Here is an 18,878-nt window from a genome sequence, read left to right as displayed (position 1 = left end):
ACATAACTGAAAATGCCTTATAGTTATTCTTATCTTTGGAGGCTATTTTTACCTCAAAGTCTGCTGTCACAGACTTGACTAGTTCCCCGATTCACTTGTTTAGACTAATAAGGGGCTTTATGCTCTGTTGTGCACATCCTTCTAACTTTTCAACAATATTTTCTTTCTTTTGTTGCATAACCTATTAATACTAGGGGTCTAACAGGGTAGCTTGTTTTTGTGGTTTGACCTAGGTTTATTTTGGTCTTGCTTTGCCATTTTTATGCAGTTGTTTGTATGGTTATATAGGGCTTTTGTGTACACCTCTGCATAGGCTTCTGTGTTTTATAGATTTGGGTGAGTTTGGAGACTAGCTATGCTGTCCCTTAATAGGGGATAGGTTACCTTAGAGAAGTTCTTAAAGATTTTGGGGTTAGGTGGGGGGGGGGACTACTTTTACCCTTACTGCTTTGTGATCTGATCTTATCAGTGAGGACATCACACTAGTGGGGGTGCAGTACATATTTGTGAGTACCAGACCTAGGATATTTGTTCATCTAGTGGGAGTGCAGACTAGCTGCTCAAAGACATTTGCATTTAAAAAGTCAAGAAATCTTTGGGCCTGCATGTTGGTGGTTGTGTCTGTCTCCCAATTAATTGAAAGGTAGTTAAAATCACCCATGAGTATAGTATTGGGCTGGATGGTGAGTAATGTTAGTAACTTCAGGTATGGTGTATGAGTTTCATTGTTCATGGTGGGGGACCTATAGCTATCAAGAATACGATAATAGATGTTTCCAATGGTTAGCTGGAAATGGAGTAGCTCAAGCATGTCATATTGTTTGACCAGTCTTGAGGTGTGCTTATCCTCTATGTAGATAGCTACACTACCTTTTGCTCTTTCATGTTCAGTGGGTGGTCGAAACATATGAAAGATGTTATAGCCATACGTTGCCAGAGTGCTTTTTGTGGCTTTGAACCATATTTCAGTAACTGCACAGATGTCAATATTCTCCAGGGTGAGGAGAGGTTCCAGGGAGTGTAGTTTCTTGTTGAGACTCCTAGAATTGAGCAGTAATGCCTTAAGCTTGTCCTGAGTAGCTTTTGTTATGTTGTAAGGTTTGTCTGTTTGGCAATGCCTAAAAAAGGCGATGTAGGGGTGGATAATGTTTTGGCCAATATCTGAAAGCCTAGACGTGACAGGTGAAGACCATCCCTGGTAAAATAGCGTGGCCTGTCAACCATGTCCTCCCATGCTGACAAGTATAGGACTGCTTTGGAATGACACCAGTAAATAGCCAATTGTAAAGGTCAATCATTTTCTGCTGGTATTGTGGCATCATTCTTAGAAACAGTAGAATGGTGCTCAATGCTAGGTTCATACCTGCCTGTGACACATATTCTGAGAGCTCAATCATGTCTTTCTTCATATAGTCCAAGGAGGTACATCTCATGTCATTCACACCCACATGGACTATGACTGAGTCATATTGGTACTTTGGGGTAAGTGATGTGAGTGCGTGCATGAGCTAGTGAATCCCAGCCCCTGACAGGCAACTAACTGTAACCCTCTCCTTATCCAGCCTAGCAAGAGGGAGGTCAGTGTGACTCACAATAGCGTCTCCTATGATCAGAATATTGGCTTGTGGAGTGTTTCACTTTATGGGCTTGGTAGTTGTGACACAGTAAGATGTGGCTTTATGTGTTGTGATGGAAATTGCTTTTTGTGCCTATATGTGGGAGTCTAGCCTGCAGTGTTAATGTGTAACTATATCTTTCACATATTGTATTTGTCTGTTTGAGAATGAAGTGGTTGTCAGTGTACATAAGGCAATTGTTACATTGCCTCAAGGATGCCCATGTCCACCAAGCTGGATGCAGAGATAGCAGGAAAGTGCCCATCCATGGTCACAGGTCCTAATATGTACTTGCAAACAATAGGAGTGGAGCATGTTTGTAACTGGATGAAGGAAGGGTGCTTACTTGGTGTAATCTGCAGCTAAGCTAACCAGAGGTGCTGCCCAGCACCCAAACCAGATGTTCTCTGAGCAACAATAGTCCTGGGTGCTACAATAAGGTAAATACATACATGCTACTCACCATTCAAACTAGTTGCCCTGTGAGTAACACTGGACTACGGTAAATTTCTGAGGTATTTTATGTAGGGTAATTTCAGCTTCTGGTGATTGCATGTATACAAGGTGAGGTTAATGATATATACACAGTATCAAAGCTCCAATCCAGCCTTTTTGGTAACATTGTAGCATACCAAGGACACAATTACTATATAGTCATAAAAAAGGCCATCACATTACAATATCTTGAGGATACCTTTTGGAAAGGTGAAAACTAACTGTTGGGTTTATACCATGTCAGTAAACATACTTTTAAGTTAATAAATAATCCACTAGTCACAAGCATTTAAACTGAATAATGAATACTTGATATAAACTTAAATAATGCACTTTGTAAAATTTAACATATAAGCAGCAATAAACCTGTACAAATAACGTACAAAATACTTGTGTTTAAACAGACAGATGGCATATCTCTCTCTCTGACCTGTAATGTATATTCAAACAGTAGTTGCACAATTTCTGAAGCCATATTTCAGCCTGAGTTCTGTGCAAAGATGCAATCCACTAATGCATACTTCAGAAGCAAGACAGAACTGACTACAACATTCTCTGCTTTTAGAGTCCTATGGTCTGTGTTTTCTGTTTAGTTTAAATTTGGATAGCGTTTCCTCTTTTGATAGTTTTATACTTGTGCAGAGATGATAGAATACAATATACCAATGTCGAAATAAGTTTTTTGAGGTAAAAGCGCTTCAAGTTTGTGCACACTTGAGAAATCAGATTTTGTTTCATGTTCTAATAGTTTTGCTGTATTTCTATAGCAAGCAGTAGAAAGGCCTCCGCTGTTCACATTTATTAATTTCTGGGGATGTTATACATTTCAACTACCCCACCATTAACTGGGAAAACTACTCCTGTACCAACTCTTTTGCTCAACATTTTCTGGAATTCATAAATTCCAATGCCTTGGATCAACTTATTCACACCCCCACTAGGGGCAGCAGTATCCTAGACCTGGTCATTACCAACATGGGCGACCAGTGTTCCACACCAGAGGTCAATTTCTCATTGGTCAGATCTGATCACAAGCTAATCACCCTAGATATCCACATCCCACACCAACCCCCCATTAGGGAAACCACCATAAAAAACTTCTCCAAAGCCAACTTCACACTTCTTAAGACAGATGTGGCAAACTTCATGACACCCATGCAGATAGACAATAGAGGTACGACTGCTGAATCCTACACAAATGCACTTTATAAGCACTTACACAAGTGCATGGATTGTGCTATCCCTAACAGAACCAAGATGCTATCCTCCAAAAAAGGAAGCCAATCTGGTGGTCCTCTGCCATAAAGAAAATCTACAACAGAAGAAAGAAACTGTTGCAAAAAAGAGTAAAATCCCATGACTGGAGGAGCTCCCTGGTCAGTCTCAGTAAGAAGCTGAGATCCCTCATAAAATCCTCCAAAGCTAATTACAAAGACAACATTGCCACTGACTCTAAAGACAACCACAAAGCATTCTATAGCTATGTCAAGAATCTCAATGGCAACACTCATATCTGCTCTGAGTTACAGCACAATGGCACTAAATATACAAAACCAACTGATATTGCCGACATCCTGGCAGATAGGTTCAGTGCTAACTTCACCCCCCTCTCACCCCCTAGAGGGCCGATCTCTATACCGGAAGAATGCAAAGTTCCTGTAATCACGGCTGCACAGGTAAAAAACACACTATCCAAAGCCAAGAACACAGCATCCATGGGACCTGACAATATCCCAGGCTGCGTTCTACATGAACTACAGAATGAACTGGCACCCCACCTAAGTACCATGTTCAATCATAGCCTCACCTCAGGCTTTGTGTCCATTGAATGGCACACCACAAGGGTTATCCCACTCCACAAAGGGGGAGCCACGACGGACCCTGAGAATTACCGCCCCATTAGCCTGATCAGCCTGGTCTGCAAGGCCATGGAATGCATCATCATGGAACTCATAAACAAAGACTTTGGTAATCTCCAAACTCTGGACCCCACCCAGTTCGGGTTTATAAAAGGAAGATCATGTCTCTTAAACCTGATAGACTTCTTTGATGCAGTCACCAAAGCCATGGATGAGGGTAAGGTGGTTCACACAGCCTATCTAGATCTCACCAAGGGTTTGATACCATCCCCCACTCTGGAATTATAGATAAACTCACTAAACTAGGTATAAATCCCTATGTCAAAAGATGGGTTGCCAGCTGGCTCATGGAGAGAACCCACAATGTGAAAGTAGCAGACCCCAAATCCGACTTCAGACCAGTGACAAGTGGAGTACCACAGGGTTCAATCCTGGGTCCTCTCCTGTTTGGTATATACTTCTCTGAAGTACAGACTAACACAGAAGGTCTTTGGCTAATGAAGTTTATAGATGACTGCAAACTGGGAGCCATAATCGAAACTCCTAATGATGTGGACATCCTACAAAAGGGCCTCACTGAAACAGATGCCTGGTGTCAAAGCCATGGCCTGAAGCTCAATGCCAAAAAGTGCATTGTCATCCCCGTTGGTAAAAACTCTGTACCCATGAACTAACACATAGGTGGTAGTCTACTTAACACTGAACATGTGATAAGAGACCTTGGGACACAGGTGGACAGTAGTCTCTCCTTTGATAATCACATTGCCACAGTGGTCGGAAATCCTTCTATGTGGCACACCTCATCACAAAAGGTTTCTCATCCAGGAAAAATAGAGGTCATTGTTCCCCTCTACTCATCACTCATTAGACCCATTATAGAGTATAGTGCCCCTTTTGGTATGTACCTCACAAGACATCTACAACAACTGGAGAGGCCACAGAAATACCTCACAAAGAGGATTACTGGCCTCAAACAGATACCCTACACAGACCATCTCAAAAAACTCCAACTTTACTCCGTCGCATATCGTCTACTCAGAGGCGATCTCTGCCTAACATACAAAGCTATGTCAAACCCAGAGATGTTGGACATGCTCCACTTAAAGAAATCCCAATCCCTCTGAACTACATGCTGTAGGGACCTATACCTTGTCACCACAATAAACAGAACATGCTGGAGGGATAGATTCCTGTCCCAGAGACTTCCCATACAATATGACTGGGGAGGTAAGGTAGTAGCTGGGGATGTTATGTAGGATGGTACGTGAGCATTCCCACTGAGATGATAAGTATGGGTGATAAGGAAGTAGCTGGGATGTTATGTAGGATGGGAACATGAGCATTCCCAGAGAGATGATAAATGTGTGTGTAGGAGAGTTTTGAAGATGGGAAGTTTGCTGGTGCTGCAGATATGAGGTGAGAGTGAGTTCCAGAGACTGGCAAGGGAAAATGAGATTAAGAGTTTGCCTGCTGGACGGGCAGGTTTGTGGAGTTCAATTAGGTTCTGAGTGTTGGTTCTAGTCTTAAATGCAAGCATACCATTAAAAGGGCAGCAACATGCCATGTCAGAGAATTTAATAATGCATATTCCCACTCTCCCTGTGGTTGGGTCTATATTAGAACATCGACATTTCAGAACATTGAATGTTCTAATATCGAACCCTATTCAGAGAATGCTGAAAATAGCGAAGCTGCAGAAAACCAAATTTTTTCCCAGGGAAAGAATTTGGTTGTCCGTTTCTGTCACTTCGCTATTTTCAGTGCTGTGGTGGAACATTACATGTCGGGTTCAGGTAAGTGTGCGCTTGTGTGGACGTGAGGGTTAGGGTGGGTTAGATGAGTTAGGGTTAGGGAGCGGGTCAGGTAAGTGTGCGATTGTGTAAACATAGGGGTTAGGGTGGTGTATGTGAGTTAGGGTTAGGGCACGTGTGAGGTGAGTGTGCGATAGTGACGGACCTTAGGGTTAGGGTTTGGGTTAAGGTAAGTGGATAGTTAGTGGTGTATGTACAGTTTAGTGTAGGGTCAGATGTAAGATTTTAGGTGTATGTGTGTGGAGTGCTGTTTGTTTGGTGTGCTTGTGGTGTGTGTGTATGTGTTTCGGAACAGCAAATTTTTTCCCTAGGAAAAAATTTGCTGTTCTGAATTTTCAATGGATTCGATATTAGAACAGTTGAAGTTCTGAAACTTCGATGTTGTAGTGGTTATTACTAAATTGTACCAAAATTTAAGCCAGAAGTTCACAGCAAAGCAGATGGAAAAATAAAATTTTTGCTTACGCCATAAGTTTATAATGAATTGTAAGGAACAATCTAACTTTATTTTTGATAAAGTTACTTGAACAGTTCCCATACGTGACACTGAGCATCACAACATATGGTGCATCGATAAACTGAGTATCTCTTTAAATAATAACCAGTGGGGTTTAATTGGGGTTTAATGGGAGTTGGTAAATTGATATGGAGAATATTATCTACATTAGGCAGAATTGTCATTCAACAGTCAAGTAAATGTGACTTTGATTATGATCACACACAGCAAACACTGTAACTGCAATTTCTCTTATGTACTTTGCAGACAGAGTATTGAAATATCAAAAAACAAGATACTTTTTTTTGCAATAACCTATGACAAGATGGAATGCATAGCTCATTTCTAACCTATTCTTAGTTCCAGTTTATAATGAACATCTGTTATCACCTTTCTACCCAAACTCCATATATTAACTTTCTTATTATATATTTGGTTACTTCTCATTAATTAATTAATTAATTTATTTAACATTTATTGACCGAGAAAGTCTGGCTAGGACACAACCTATTTTCAGTGGAGAAATGCTCCAGATGCATGTCTTTGGATTGTGAAAGGAAACTGGAGGACTCGGAGGAAACCCACACGAATGCAGGAAGAACATGCAAACTCCACACAGAAGGCACCCCAGCCAAGAATCAAACTGGAGAACCTCTTGCTGTGAGGCGACAACGTTAATCGCTGCACCACTGCGCCACAAATCACTTAAAAGCATACATGGAAACTGTGTTTTATTACAATTATAGCTCAAAATAACAAAACAATAAATATAAACTTATACAGACAAATAAAAATATTATTATAACATCAAGTGCTTTTGTCCCTCCTAGGACTTCACCAGACTGCGAATGAAAAACAGTCAAGTATATACTTAAATCCCTTTATCCCCTCAACATGATTAAACATGTGACTGATACATGCCAATGCTGCAATGCCTTCCTACTTAAAATCAAATGAACATTTTCTGCATCATTAATTCCTGGTTTACAGCAGACAGTTACCTTTACCTGCCAAAAATATTCCCTCCAGTTTAACAACTCTTCTATTTTGCTTCCTACCCATACAGCAAAACTACTTTTTTTCCAGAACAGCAAACTTAAAATCATTTTGTTTGCAATTCGTAGTAAGCTCATAAAGCATTTGTTTCATCTTTAACTGTGATAACATAAACATGTGCATAAATTATTTTGGAAAGTTTCCTCAATAGTCTTCCAGTATTAAAATACAGCATTCTTTACAACAGGCCCGTAAATCATGTTTTTTGTAGTAGAAATAAATGTAGCAGGAATAAAATATTGGGCATCATGTAATAATGCACTCACAATACTCGCCATTAGATTTTTGCACTGATTGCACATTCCACACATTTTTATTATACCATTTACTACATAATTCACTGCTTTTTGTTTCTAATTCTGTTTGTATATATATATATATATATATATATATATATATATTTATTAAATTGTTTTTTGTTTGTCATCAAGTGTTTTTTATCAGTTTTCAGCATATCTTTTGGATTAATGCCAACATTGGTAACATGCTATAACTAAATGAAGCAATGTCCCCACTTCTGAAAACTACATGAATTTTATTTTATTTATTTAACATTTGTTGACCTAGAAATTTTGACTAGGACAGAGCCTATTTTCAGCAGAAGCCTGGGGAGAAATGCTTCAGATGCATGTCTTTGAAATATGGGGAAACTGGAGTACCCAGAGGAAACCCACACAAATGGTGCCTTCTCTGTGGACTCTGCATGTCCTCCCTGCATTTGTGTGGGTTTCCTCTGGGTGCTCTGATTTCCTCCCATGTTACAAAGACATGCATCTGGAGCATTTCTCCCTGGGCCTCCGATGAAAACTGGCTGTGTTCCAAGTCGGACTTTCTCAGTAAACAAATGATAAATAAAATAAGTTAGAACCTTAAGTGATTTTCAAGGGTCATAGTGGATGTCCTATAAAACTGATAGTTGGTCCTGTTTAATATGATTTTTAGTTCAAGAAATTCAGTTTGTGGGTCTCTGGGAATCTGTCTAGGGATGTTATTGTCCCTAACAAATATGGAAATGCCACCATAACTGCCACTGAGTCTGAATGCATGGGAGGTACAAAACCCTTGTGTGGAGGGAATGCTTTCTAAATATATAAACCAAGTTTTAGTAATTACACAGCTATGGATGCATTGTAAATGTAGGAGAGACTCAAGTTCAGGCATTGATAAGAGCCACCTTACTATGATCCTGGTTTGGTTTTGACATGCTAGATACTTTAGGATGTCCATTAACTGGACTCTGTCTGAAAAGACACTATGGGGCAAGAGTGGCTTTGGCCAATATGCAGAAGCCTTGGAAAGAGAGATGCAGGCCATCCTTTGCAAAGCAATTAGGATTATTGAGCATGTCATCCCATGGAGCCCCTTGGAGAGATAGCAATTATTTAGACAATTGTTAAAGCTGTTATCTTTTCTTTATATTTAGGCATCATTCTTGGAGAATAAAGGATTCCAGTCAAGAACAACATCTTGCCTACATCTGCGATACGCATGAAAAGTTCTAGCATGCATCTTTGCTTATCCCTCAGGATTTTGTGTCCCAAGTCATTCACCCCCACATAGACCGCTACCATGCTATAGTCATATTTGTTTGGTGAAATGACCTTAATGGCCTTGAGATATCAGAGATCCTGGCACATGAAAGACAGCTCATTGCCACCTTGTCTTTGTTCAGCCTAGTGAGTAGAAAATTAGTGTGCCTGACTATGGAGTCACAGGCCATTAAAACATTTTTATTTGTAGGATGGTCTGGTGTACTGGATATGAGCTGATTTAACTTCTGATGACTCTTTGTTAAAAGTATGCCAGAAGATGATATGTTCTTGGATTTTGTTTGAGGCCTACTCTTCCTGAATATTGGAGGCTTCCAGATGGACTTTTTTACATTCTCAGTCTAACACAAAAAAAGCCTTTCTACAGGTACCAGCTGGTTTCCGGTGCCTTTCTACAGTAACTTCTGTTGAGTGGACCAGCTGATTTCCAGTGCCTTTCTACAGGTTATTAGTAACTTTTGGGCATTTTCAACCACTTTTATACATTTTAGTGTGAGCTGCTGTAGGGCATGGTAGACGTGTGTGTGTGTATGTGTGTGTGTGTGTGTGTGTGTGTGTGTGTGTGTGTGTGTGTGTGTGTGTGTGTGTGTGTGTGTGTGTGCGCTGTTCACAGTCTATGTTTTTCTATGAGAGTGAGGCTTCCTTAACTTTTAAAAGATTCATGTGTCATAAAACAGAATTTTTTATGTTAAGTAAGAGTTTATTGTCTGTGAGCATAATGCAGTTACTGCACTAATATAAGGATATTAAATGCTACTAGTCTATCAACAAAGGGAGAACACACAGGCGGACCCCCATTTTCATAGGTTCATAGGTTGGTACTAGGCTATTGGCCCTAGGGCCTATACAAGCCTAGCCATAACAATTCCCAGGATATTTCTTCCAACAATATTTACTTCCCTGGACCCCTGTCTAGCAGGGCGACTGACGTGATCCCCAGTGATTCAGATAATTAATTCAAATTATGCATTCTACTAAATGTAGTTTAATGAGGGAGTCATCATAGTGGATAGAGGAATATACTATGCAGATTTTTTTTTTATTTTATGAAGGATTTACAGAGAGTTCTTATAAGAACTAAATGATGTAAATTAAATTTAGTTAATATGGGTACACTGCCAGATAACTGGGGTATATGAAGTAATTAAAGTTGAATTGCAGCTGTGACAATGGGCAGTGCAGAGCTTTTAAGCAACTGTATGGCATAAACTACATGGAGCAGCTACTGACTGCTTTGAGCAATGTAGAGCAGCCATGTGCTACTTAGAGCAATATGAATCACCTCAAGCAATTTAAGGCAATATAGAGCAGCTTTGGATTGCTAGAGGCTGTTTGGAGGACACGTGGCATGCAATGCAGTTCATAGCACAACTGCGGGCAGCTGCTTGCACTTCTAGGTTTCACCAGTCAAACTAACTAATAGGATTTGGCACAGGTAGGTGATATTGAGACAGGTATAGATGATAATGCCTGTGTCAATACAGTGAACATTGTAACTCACCTGCCTTAAGTGCACTGCAGCAAAATGCAGGCAATATACAGCAACAATGACAAAAGCTGAAAAAGCTCCAATGAGAACACTGGCCAATAGCAAATTACTCTCTTCAAGATTCCACTGTAATTGGAGGCCTAGAAATATATTTTTTCTCTCTTTGCTCTCTCTCTAAAATAAATCGAGAGGAATTCTTAGCTACATTACTAAAAAGCACAAAAAGGTCTAAAGTCAAGAAAGCAATTAGAGGTTTTCGGGTTAGGCCCCCAACTTCACACCTTGGTGGATTACATGAGAACCCACATCGTTACTGGGATATTCTGTGCTCCCTCCCTGCATTTGCATGCCCCACACACATGCCTCTGAGGGCCAGGATCACCATCTAGAATCACCAAGCCCACATCCCCTGGTCCTATAGTTATTTTTGTCATGGAAACCTTAACACTTGCAAGGCAGAAATTTGACTGACTGGGATCATCATTCCCCCTCTTCTTGGGTGAACTGGTACCTTGCTCACTTTCACCCTCTTCTGTCTTGTTCTTCAAGTTCATAGTCAGGACTTTATTCCTGACTCCACAGAGAGTTTTACAATTTAAAGCTTTTGAATTAGATGTTGATGGTGCGCACATTGAAATGTCTTCTGAGGTTAGCAAAGGGACATGTTGCTGGCTTACCCTTATGCAAAGTAAAATTTAGTGTGTCAGTTGCAAAATACATTGCAGTTTGGTTGCAGTGTCAATCCCTAAACCTACACAATGAGCCAGATGATATAGTGCATGCACTGATCTGCTTTAGTTTTTTTTGAGAATAAACAAGCTTCTCAAGCAATTTAGTTATGAACCCAGTTTTGTAATGGATCAGTAGTCATGGGAGGTGGATGGAGATGCAATTGTAGGTAAATGAATGACAACCAGCTTACAAATAGCTTCAGTAATAGCTCAATACAGTTCAGTACAAGAACACAATATGCCACCAAATCGCAAGTCAAGCATCTTGTTAACAGTCAGAACATTCTACTCTATTATAAAATAATCCTCAGCCTATCGATCAGTGCATATTAGAACAACAAAACCCTCTTTTATCTCTCCCTCTATTAAAGTCCATTTTCATGGGATGTCCAATGACAAAAGCTATATTTACACTAAGTATGGAATGAGAACAGTACTGCAATATTCATATGAGTTAGGCAGCTAAGCTCCAAAGATATCAAATAATATACCATATAAATCCAACATAAAATGGACACAAAAATACATTGACAACTACCCATAAATCCATAAAATATAACCTTTTGATTGCACTGAATGATTAATGTCTTAATTTCTCCTTACCATCTATTTCATACATTCTTGTTTTATTGGCCACATACGTTTAGCCAATACTACAGTAGTTCAGCTCCAGTGAAAGGCAGTATTCCTCATTCACAAATGCCTACTAAATCTGTGTGATAACTCGTATACAGTTAGGAATGCATCTTCACTTAAATAGATAAACAATCAACTCTATGTACATCTGCAGTAAATTAGGTTAAGTGTAACATTTTTATTTATGTATTGTATTTGTTTACTAGGCTGGCCCAAATCGGCAGGAAAAAAAGTGCCCCTTTTCAACAGAAGCCTGGGAATACAAATTCTACAGAAGAGCAATTGCAGTACATAATAATCATAAATCAATGATTGAACAGTGACACAGAATAGCAAAAAAGCAAAGACAGAGATACTTTGTATACAGTGTGGAACATACAAGTACACCAGCAACATATACAAAGGGAACACTTTCCAAGGAAGGAAAGAGAGATAGACAGAAACAGAGAGGGGCAGTTAGAAGATTGGTAGAGTGGGTGTGGTTTGGAGAGGGGACAAGAAATAGTGCGTAGGTAGAATGATAGACAATGGTGATAGTGGAATACTGGTTGGGTAGCGAAAAAGTTTGAGAGGAAGAAAAGTGTTCAGAAACTTTAAAGGAAAAGAGAGAGAGAGGTTGTATGAAGGAAGAGAGAAGCACTCACTAGATGCAATTATGAAAAGGAGAGGCAGAGGCAGTGAGGGAGAAGTGTACAGAGACAATTTAGACAGAAGATGAAAATAGGGTACTATTAGTTGGAGCAGAGGAAGTAACGTATACAGAGATTTAAAATATTAATTTGATTCATTGGAGGTAACTGGAAAACTTGTATTACAAATCAGTGCAAACATTTGTATGGATAAATCAGCATACATACCTTCAAAACATCATAAGGACATTGTGACTGTGGGTGATTCTCCACATCAAATGATTCTACAAATTCCAGTATAATGCTAAAACCTTCTTCAACCAGGATACGGTAATCACAGTTACATAATTTGGGATAAACTGCAGGATAGTCTGGACTTGTAATCTCTCCTGATCGTTCTGTAAGTACCTGTCCACTGCAGTGAACTAGAAAAAAATTAATAAATAAATAAAATCCCAGGTAAAATTTTAAGGCAGTGTTTTTTTAATTTGCTATTTGAGGTTAACTGTAAGAGTTCATACAACATACTATGATGTTTAATTAAAAGACTCTCAAAAGATTGATGAAAAAATATGATTGTATATTAGGGATATGATATGTGAAATATGAAGCAATCAAACATTTTTTATTGTGGTGAAAACTGCAAGGCAAGCTTACTTTTTGGCCAAACTCATTGAAATGGAATCCATTTGATGTTATTTATTTACATATGACAACTATTTCACATAAAAATACAACAATTCATAAAACGTTTACTAAAATCTGTAACAAATGTGATGAATGGGTCCAGTACCTGACCCTATATTAAGCAGGGCAAACATACTATATTTTTATATAAAATATGTTTAATTACATTTTAAAAATGCTTCCTGCTGTATTTTGTGGTATGTGAACTGGCAAGGTAAGAAAATGTCCTGGTGACAGTAAGATCGTTATTGTAATTCTTGTAATTAATTAGTTAATTAATTACTTAAGTAATTTGTGCACTACAGTTCATTTGGCATTAACAGGGTCTGACATTACCAGAAGCTTGTTAATTTATCAAAGATTCACTACTTTTCTGGGAACTGTATATTGTCTCAAATGGCATTTTCATTTCCTTGTAACAACATATTTATTTGTACATGCACTCATGTGTGTAACATTTTTATAACTCACATACTGTTTGTTAGCATTTATTCCCACGTCTGTGTAATATTTATTTATCTATCTATACATATAGAACATTGAGATATCTATATCTCTGTCTCTCTTTCTCTCTCTCTCTCTATATATATATATATATATATAAATATATATATATATATATACACACACACACACACACACACACACACACACACACACACACACACACATGAGCACACATGCGCACGCACACACAAGTGCTGTCATTTTCACCGAATCACAAATGACTGAACATATTTGATTGAAAACACATTTGACTGACAACACATTTAATAGAATCACATTAGACTGAAAAATGCTATTAAACCAAACATGCCTTAAAAACTCTGTTTTTGCAGGGCAACAAGCCCCTCTGTCCCCCCTGCCTCAATGCCACAGTTGCACAACAGTGGAGAAAAGAGAAAAAACACAAACAGTAAATCACTGATGATGCACAAACACATTTTTCTGAAAAATTAATTACAGCAAACATATTCTAAAATGTTTTTTGGGGGAACAAGCACCCCTATACTCCCCAGTGTGGAATACTTTGCCTCCCATACCTACTTACTTAAAAATACTAACTTCACAGTTGTGCAACAGTTGTGAAAAGACACAAACAAAAACAGAATAACTGCTGAGGCACAAACACATCTTATGGAAAAGTTCACCACAGCAAACATGCCTTGTTTATTTTCTGCGAGGAAGCGAGCCCTCCTACACCACCCATTTGGTCGATTCACCCTCCATAACACCTTTCTTAAATATACTAATTCCATTGTCTTTACTTTACAGTTTCACTCAGTCATAATTCAGTCAAATGTATTTCAGTCAGTTTTATTCGGTCAGTTGTGATTCAGAAAATTGTGATACAGTTAAAAGAATCTCCCTGTATATATATATATATATATATATATATATATATATATATATATATATACACACACACGTGTGTGTCTGTGTGTGTGTGTGTGTGTGTGTGTGTGTGTGTGTGTGTGTGTGTGTGTGTGTGTGTGTGTGTGTCTTGTGTGTGTGTGTGTGCTGTGGCATCACTGTCACAAAATACAGCAATGGGGTTTGAATACCATCACTGCAAAGCAAGAATGAAGTAAATGAGTTTCTGCAAAAAGCAGCTGAGGCCATTTCCTATCCCGTCTCCATAATCATATACCGTACCTTGTCAGAAGCCTTCATCCCCTCCATATGGAAAATGTCCCACATTATTCCTCTCCATAAAGGTGGTAGCTCACTAGAGCTAACCAACTACAGACCTATAGCTATACTCTCACCCCTGGCCAAAATTATGGAAAAGTGTGTCCACAAACAACTGATGGAACACCTCACCTAAAATAAAATTCTAGCCAACTCCCAACATGGCTTCAGGCCAAATCACAGTACCACATCAGCCCTACTATCCTTTTCTAATACCATCAATAACTTCAGAAACAATAATAAACTATCATCTGACCTCTCCAAGGCCTTTGATATGGTGAACCACATTCAACTCCTCCATACATTAAAAAAACTATCACTCAGCAATTCCACGCTGAAAATGGTTCCAATCCTACCTGTCCAATAGGCAACAGGCTGTTCTATGGCAGGACAAATTATCCACATGCCTACCTGTTACACTTGGAGTTCCCCAAGGATCTATTCTTGGCCCTCTTCTCTTCACCATCTTTGTTAATGACCTGCCCACAATCACCCCCCATGCCACATGCATTCAATATGCAGATGATTCGACTATCATCAGCACTGCCTCCAACCTGGCAGACCTCACTGCTTCAACCCAAAACACCTTCAACCTAATAGAAAAATGGTTCTCAGGTCGTCAACTAGTTCTCAACCCCAACAAAACAAAACTACTTACTTTCTCACCCACTAACAAGACTCTTCCCCCACCTTCTCTATTACATCCTCCAATGGAATCACTATATCACCAGAAGCTCACACAAAGCTATTAGGTGTTACCATTGATAACTCCCTTAAATTTGACACCCATTTCAATCTAACCATCAAAACCGTCAATAAAAAGCTTGGCTCTCTCTATAAAGTAAAACACTTTCTCACTCCTCACGCTAAAATTCCAATTGCCAGCACACACCTACTATCAACTCTTTTCTATGCCTCCCCCCTTTTAACAAACCTAAACAAGACAACCCTTAACAAACTTGCTTCTTGTTACAATCACATAGCTAAATTTGCCACAAATTCCACCTTTAGAACGCACCACTGCACTAACTTGAAGCAACTAGGGTGGTTAGAGTTTTCCAGCCAACTCCATTTCAACCAACTCAAAACGGCTTACCAGATACTGTATCACCCAGAGAAAACACCAGCTCTGAAAAACATCATTCACCCCTATATTAACCTGCAATCTTTACGCTCCTCCAATAAGATCTTAGCTCAAACTACCAAAGCCAATAATTCTGCTGGGGATTCTCTATTCTCAAACTTTGTAGGTAAAATGTGGAACTCCCTACCGACCATGCTCACCTCAGAACCTTCACTCCTACAATTCAAAAAAAGCTTAAACCCCATCTCAATACTCTCTGGCAATGTCCCTGTTCCAAACCTGATTAACCACTATCATTTACCCTTCTCTTACCTCACTATCCTTAACCGCTTTTTAACAAGGCGCCTCGCCTTTGTAACTGACCTATGTTTTTTTTATATGCTGCTATTTTTTTCCCAAGATGTGATGTATCTTTATATTGTATTTAGAACTCAACTATCTTCCTTTTTTGCATTAACAATGTTCATATGTCTGTTATGTACCTGGGGCTTTTCTCCCCGGGCCTCTGCTGAAAATGGACATGTATCCAGTCGGACTCTCCCGGTTAACAAATGTAAAATAAATAAATAAATGCCAGAAAGTGCACACAAGTCTTTTTCAATAATTGATCTACAAAGTACAACCTGGCTTTGTCTTGCATATGGGGTTCGAATCTCCACACCCAAACTGATTTGCACATAAGGCATTACAGAGCTGAGTCACTGTTCAAGCACCCTTATGCCACAGTCTTGCTGCTCTCTCTATGATGTAGTGACTTCCAGTGCCTCATAATAACTGTATTTAACACAAATATCTGATGTTGTCCTTTTCATTCTTCCTCAACAAATAGTTTTCGATCCAATTCGGCCGTACACTGTAGACTTTGGATCCAACTCTTAAATTCTTCCCTCTACTCATAATGCCTCAGTCCATCCCCAATACCCCAGATTTTGTTTGCTGCCATTGTGCTCAGATGCAGGTTCCTCACTTGAGCAGAAATTAGTGAAATCTTGTGAGTTCTTTGCATATTTTTTTCTAAAAGTTTTTTCCAAGTTAATTTTTGTTTACTTTCCTGTCCTCCCTCTTATAATATTTTGTATATTAGTTTCCCTCTTACTATAGTTTGTATTGCTTTTCTTTAAACAGGGTATTTTTAAAAATTACCGTAGTTGATAATTCTTCCTTTTCCCCCTTTTTTCCTGTAAAAGAAATAGTTTTCTTCTACTTTTCTACTGTATCGCTTTGGAGGTTATTACTCTCCTTTCTTTCATGTTATGTCTGAAAAAAACAACAGGGTTCAAGAAATGCACTTCTTGTGGGCATAAAATTCTGAACTTGAATGCCCACATGGAGTGCATTTATTATCTCAGAGGCAGCCACTTGGATACCAACTGCAGTGTCTGTTCCACCTTTAATCCAAGGGCTCTGACTGACTGACACAATAAATTGATCTTAAAAGGCCTTCTACCTGCTGCTACAAGTTCATCCACTGGTGTTCATACTCCCACCAAAGTTTCTAAGTCTGCTCCATTGGAGCACAGAAAATGCTCCCGACGAAGTCCCCTAGGAATTCATCACAGCCACCATTTAAGACTGGAAAAATCTTGGATTCGAAGTTGTCGCTACCAAAGATCCAGTCTTCAGATCCGAAGTCTTTGGATCCAAAATCTTCAGATCCGATAATTATATCAGCTAGTCCTATGATGCCTACCTTGGAACCCTTGAATCTGAAGCCCGGCACCTTTCATGTAATTCAGACACCGGATTATTTGATTAAATCAGTTTCTCCTACTCTGCATTCTCCATTCTTACAAATGCCAATGAAACATTCAAGGCCACAACCCACTACATCCTCCAGGTCCACCAGAGGTTTATCAGAAGCAGATGTGGATAGGATCCAAATGGGGGTCATACTGGTTTCATTCTCCTATTGGATCTGTCAGCCTTCCAACTATGTCTCATACTATCCTGTCTCCTTCTCTGATCTGTCCGACTGTTTCGAAGCCTAAGAATCCAAAACCTCCAAGACATCCAGAGTTGGATCCAAAGAAGAATTTCTCTTTGCCTCTGATGGCATCTCTGACTAGTTCTGCCCTGATACCCTCGGATCAGAATGGGTCCTGGAGCCAAAGTGTCAGCGTCAGGTATATGGGGCCTGAATTGACTCTGATGTTGTCAGATCCATCTCTGCCCCTCAGAGTCTCAGTTCTGGACAGTTCAGGTCTGGTTCCATCCTTGAAGCATTGATCTGAGAGGAGTTATGATCTGGCTGTACTGGAAGCTTTGGCTTTGGTGCAGTTAGGTGTGGCTTCTTTGGGCCTGTCTGCCTTCAAGATCATGGAAAGGGCGTTCTCTCACTCTCTCTGTCTAAAGAATCACCTTCTCATTCTTCAGATCCAGTTCCTATCCCTTCATTGGTTCTAAGCTCTGAGTCGATCACGTCTACTCCACAGGGACAGCCAGTTCCAACTAGTTTCCAAGCAGCTCCTGTAAAGGAAATCCCCCTCTCTTCAGATACCTCCCATGAATATCCCACAGAGGAGACCCATCAGAAGAGAATGTGCAAGAGGAGGCAAACAGATTCTCCTTTGGAGTGTCTCACAGAAGATACCAATTTCAATGAAGGAGAAGGGTCCCTCAGATCACCACTGGATGATATCTCCTTTGGAGACTTATTAGAGATTCTCAGACAAAAGGGTGATTGATCCTCCAACAATCTCTCATCAGAGGAATGAGTATTTTTGGAAGCTTTTGGTTCTGGCATCTACGTCTTAGGTTACCCCCACTCTGGTTGAACTCATTGATTTTGTTTCTGTTAGGCATGTAGGGAGCTGGATACCATCAAGCCCATCTCAAAAAGACCTTATAAATTTTTAGCTACCCCCAACGATAGACCCCACTTGAGCAAAAGAGTCCCAGTAGATGCTATGGTGGTGGTGGCAGCCAATAAGAAAGATTTAGCAGAACAGAGCTCTTATGTCTACCTGCCAAAGAGGGAGTCTAGGGTGCTGGACAGATTCAGAAAACAAGTCTTCATCTTGGCAACCTTTGCCTGAGGTCTCTTAATT

At 39.6% G+C, this 18,878-nt stretch overlaps 1 protein-coding gene across 1 annotated transcript in view; it reads right to left on the bottom strand.

Moving 5' to 3' along the window:
* Positions 1-18,878, bottom strand: part of MASP2 (MBL associated serine protease 2) — a 900,261-nt gene that overhangs the window by 471,822 nt on the left and 409,561 nt on the right. The window contains exon 5 of the mRNA XM_044063217.1: positions 12,597-12,793. Within this exon, the coding sequence (XP_043919152.1) occupies positions 12,597-12,793 (197 nt within the window). The remainder of the gene's footprint in view (positions 1-12,596; positions 12,794-18,878) is intronic.

The sequence above is a fragment of the Protopterus annectens genome, chromosome 2.part1 (genome assembly GCF_019279795.1).
Source record: "Protopterus annectens isolate FY-2018-M chromosome 2.part1, PAN1.0, whole genome shotgun sequence".
Classification (NCBI taxonomy): Eukaryota; Metazoa; Chordata; order Ceratodontiformes; family Protopteridae; genus Protopterus; species Protopterus annectens.
The sequence above is the reverse complement of the archived record's forward strand: the minus strand, read 5'-3'. Positions and strand labels throughout refer to the sequence as shown.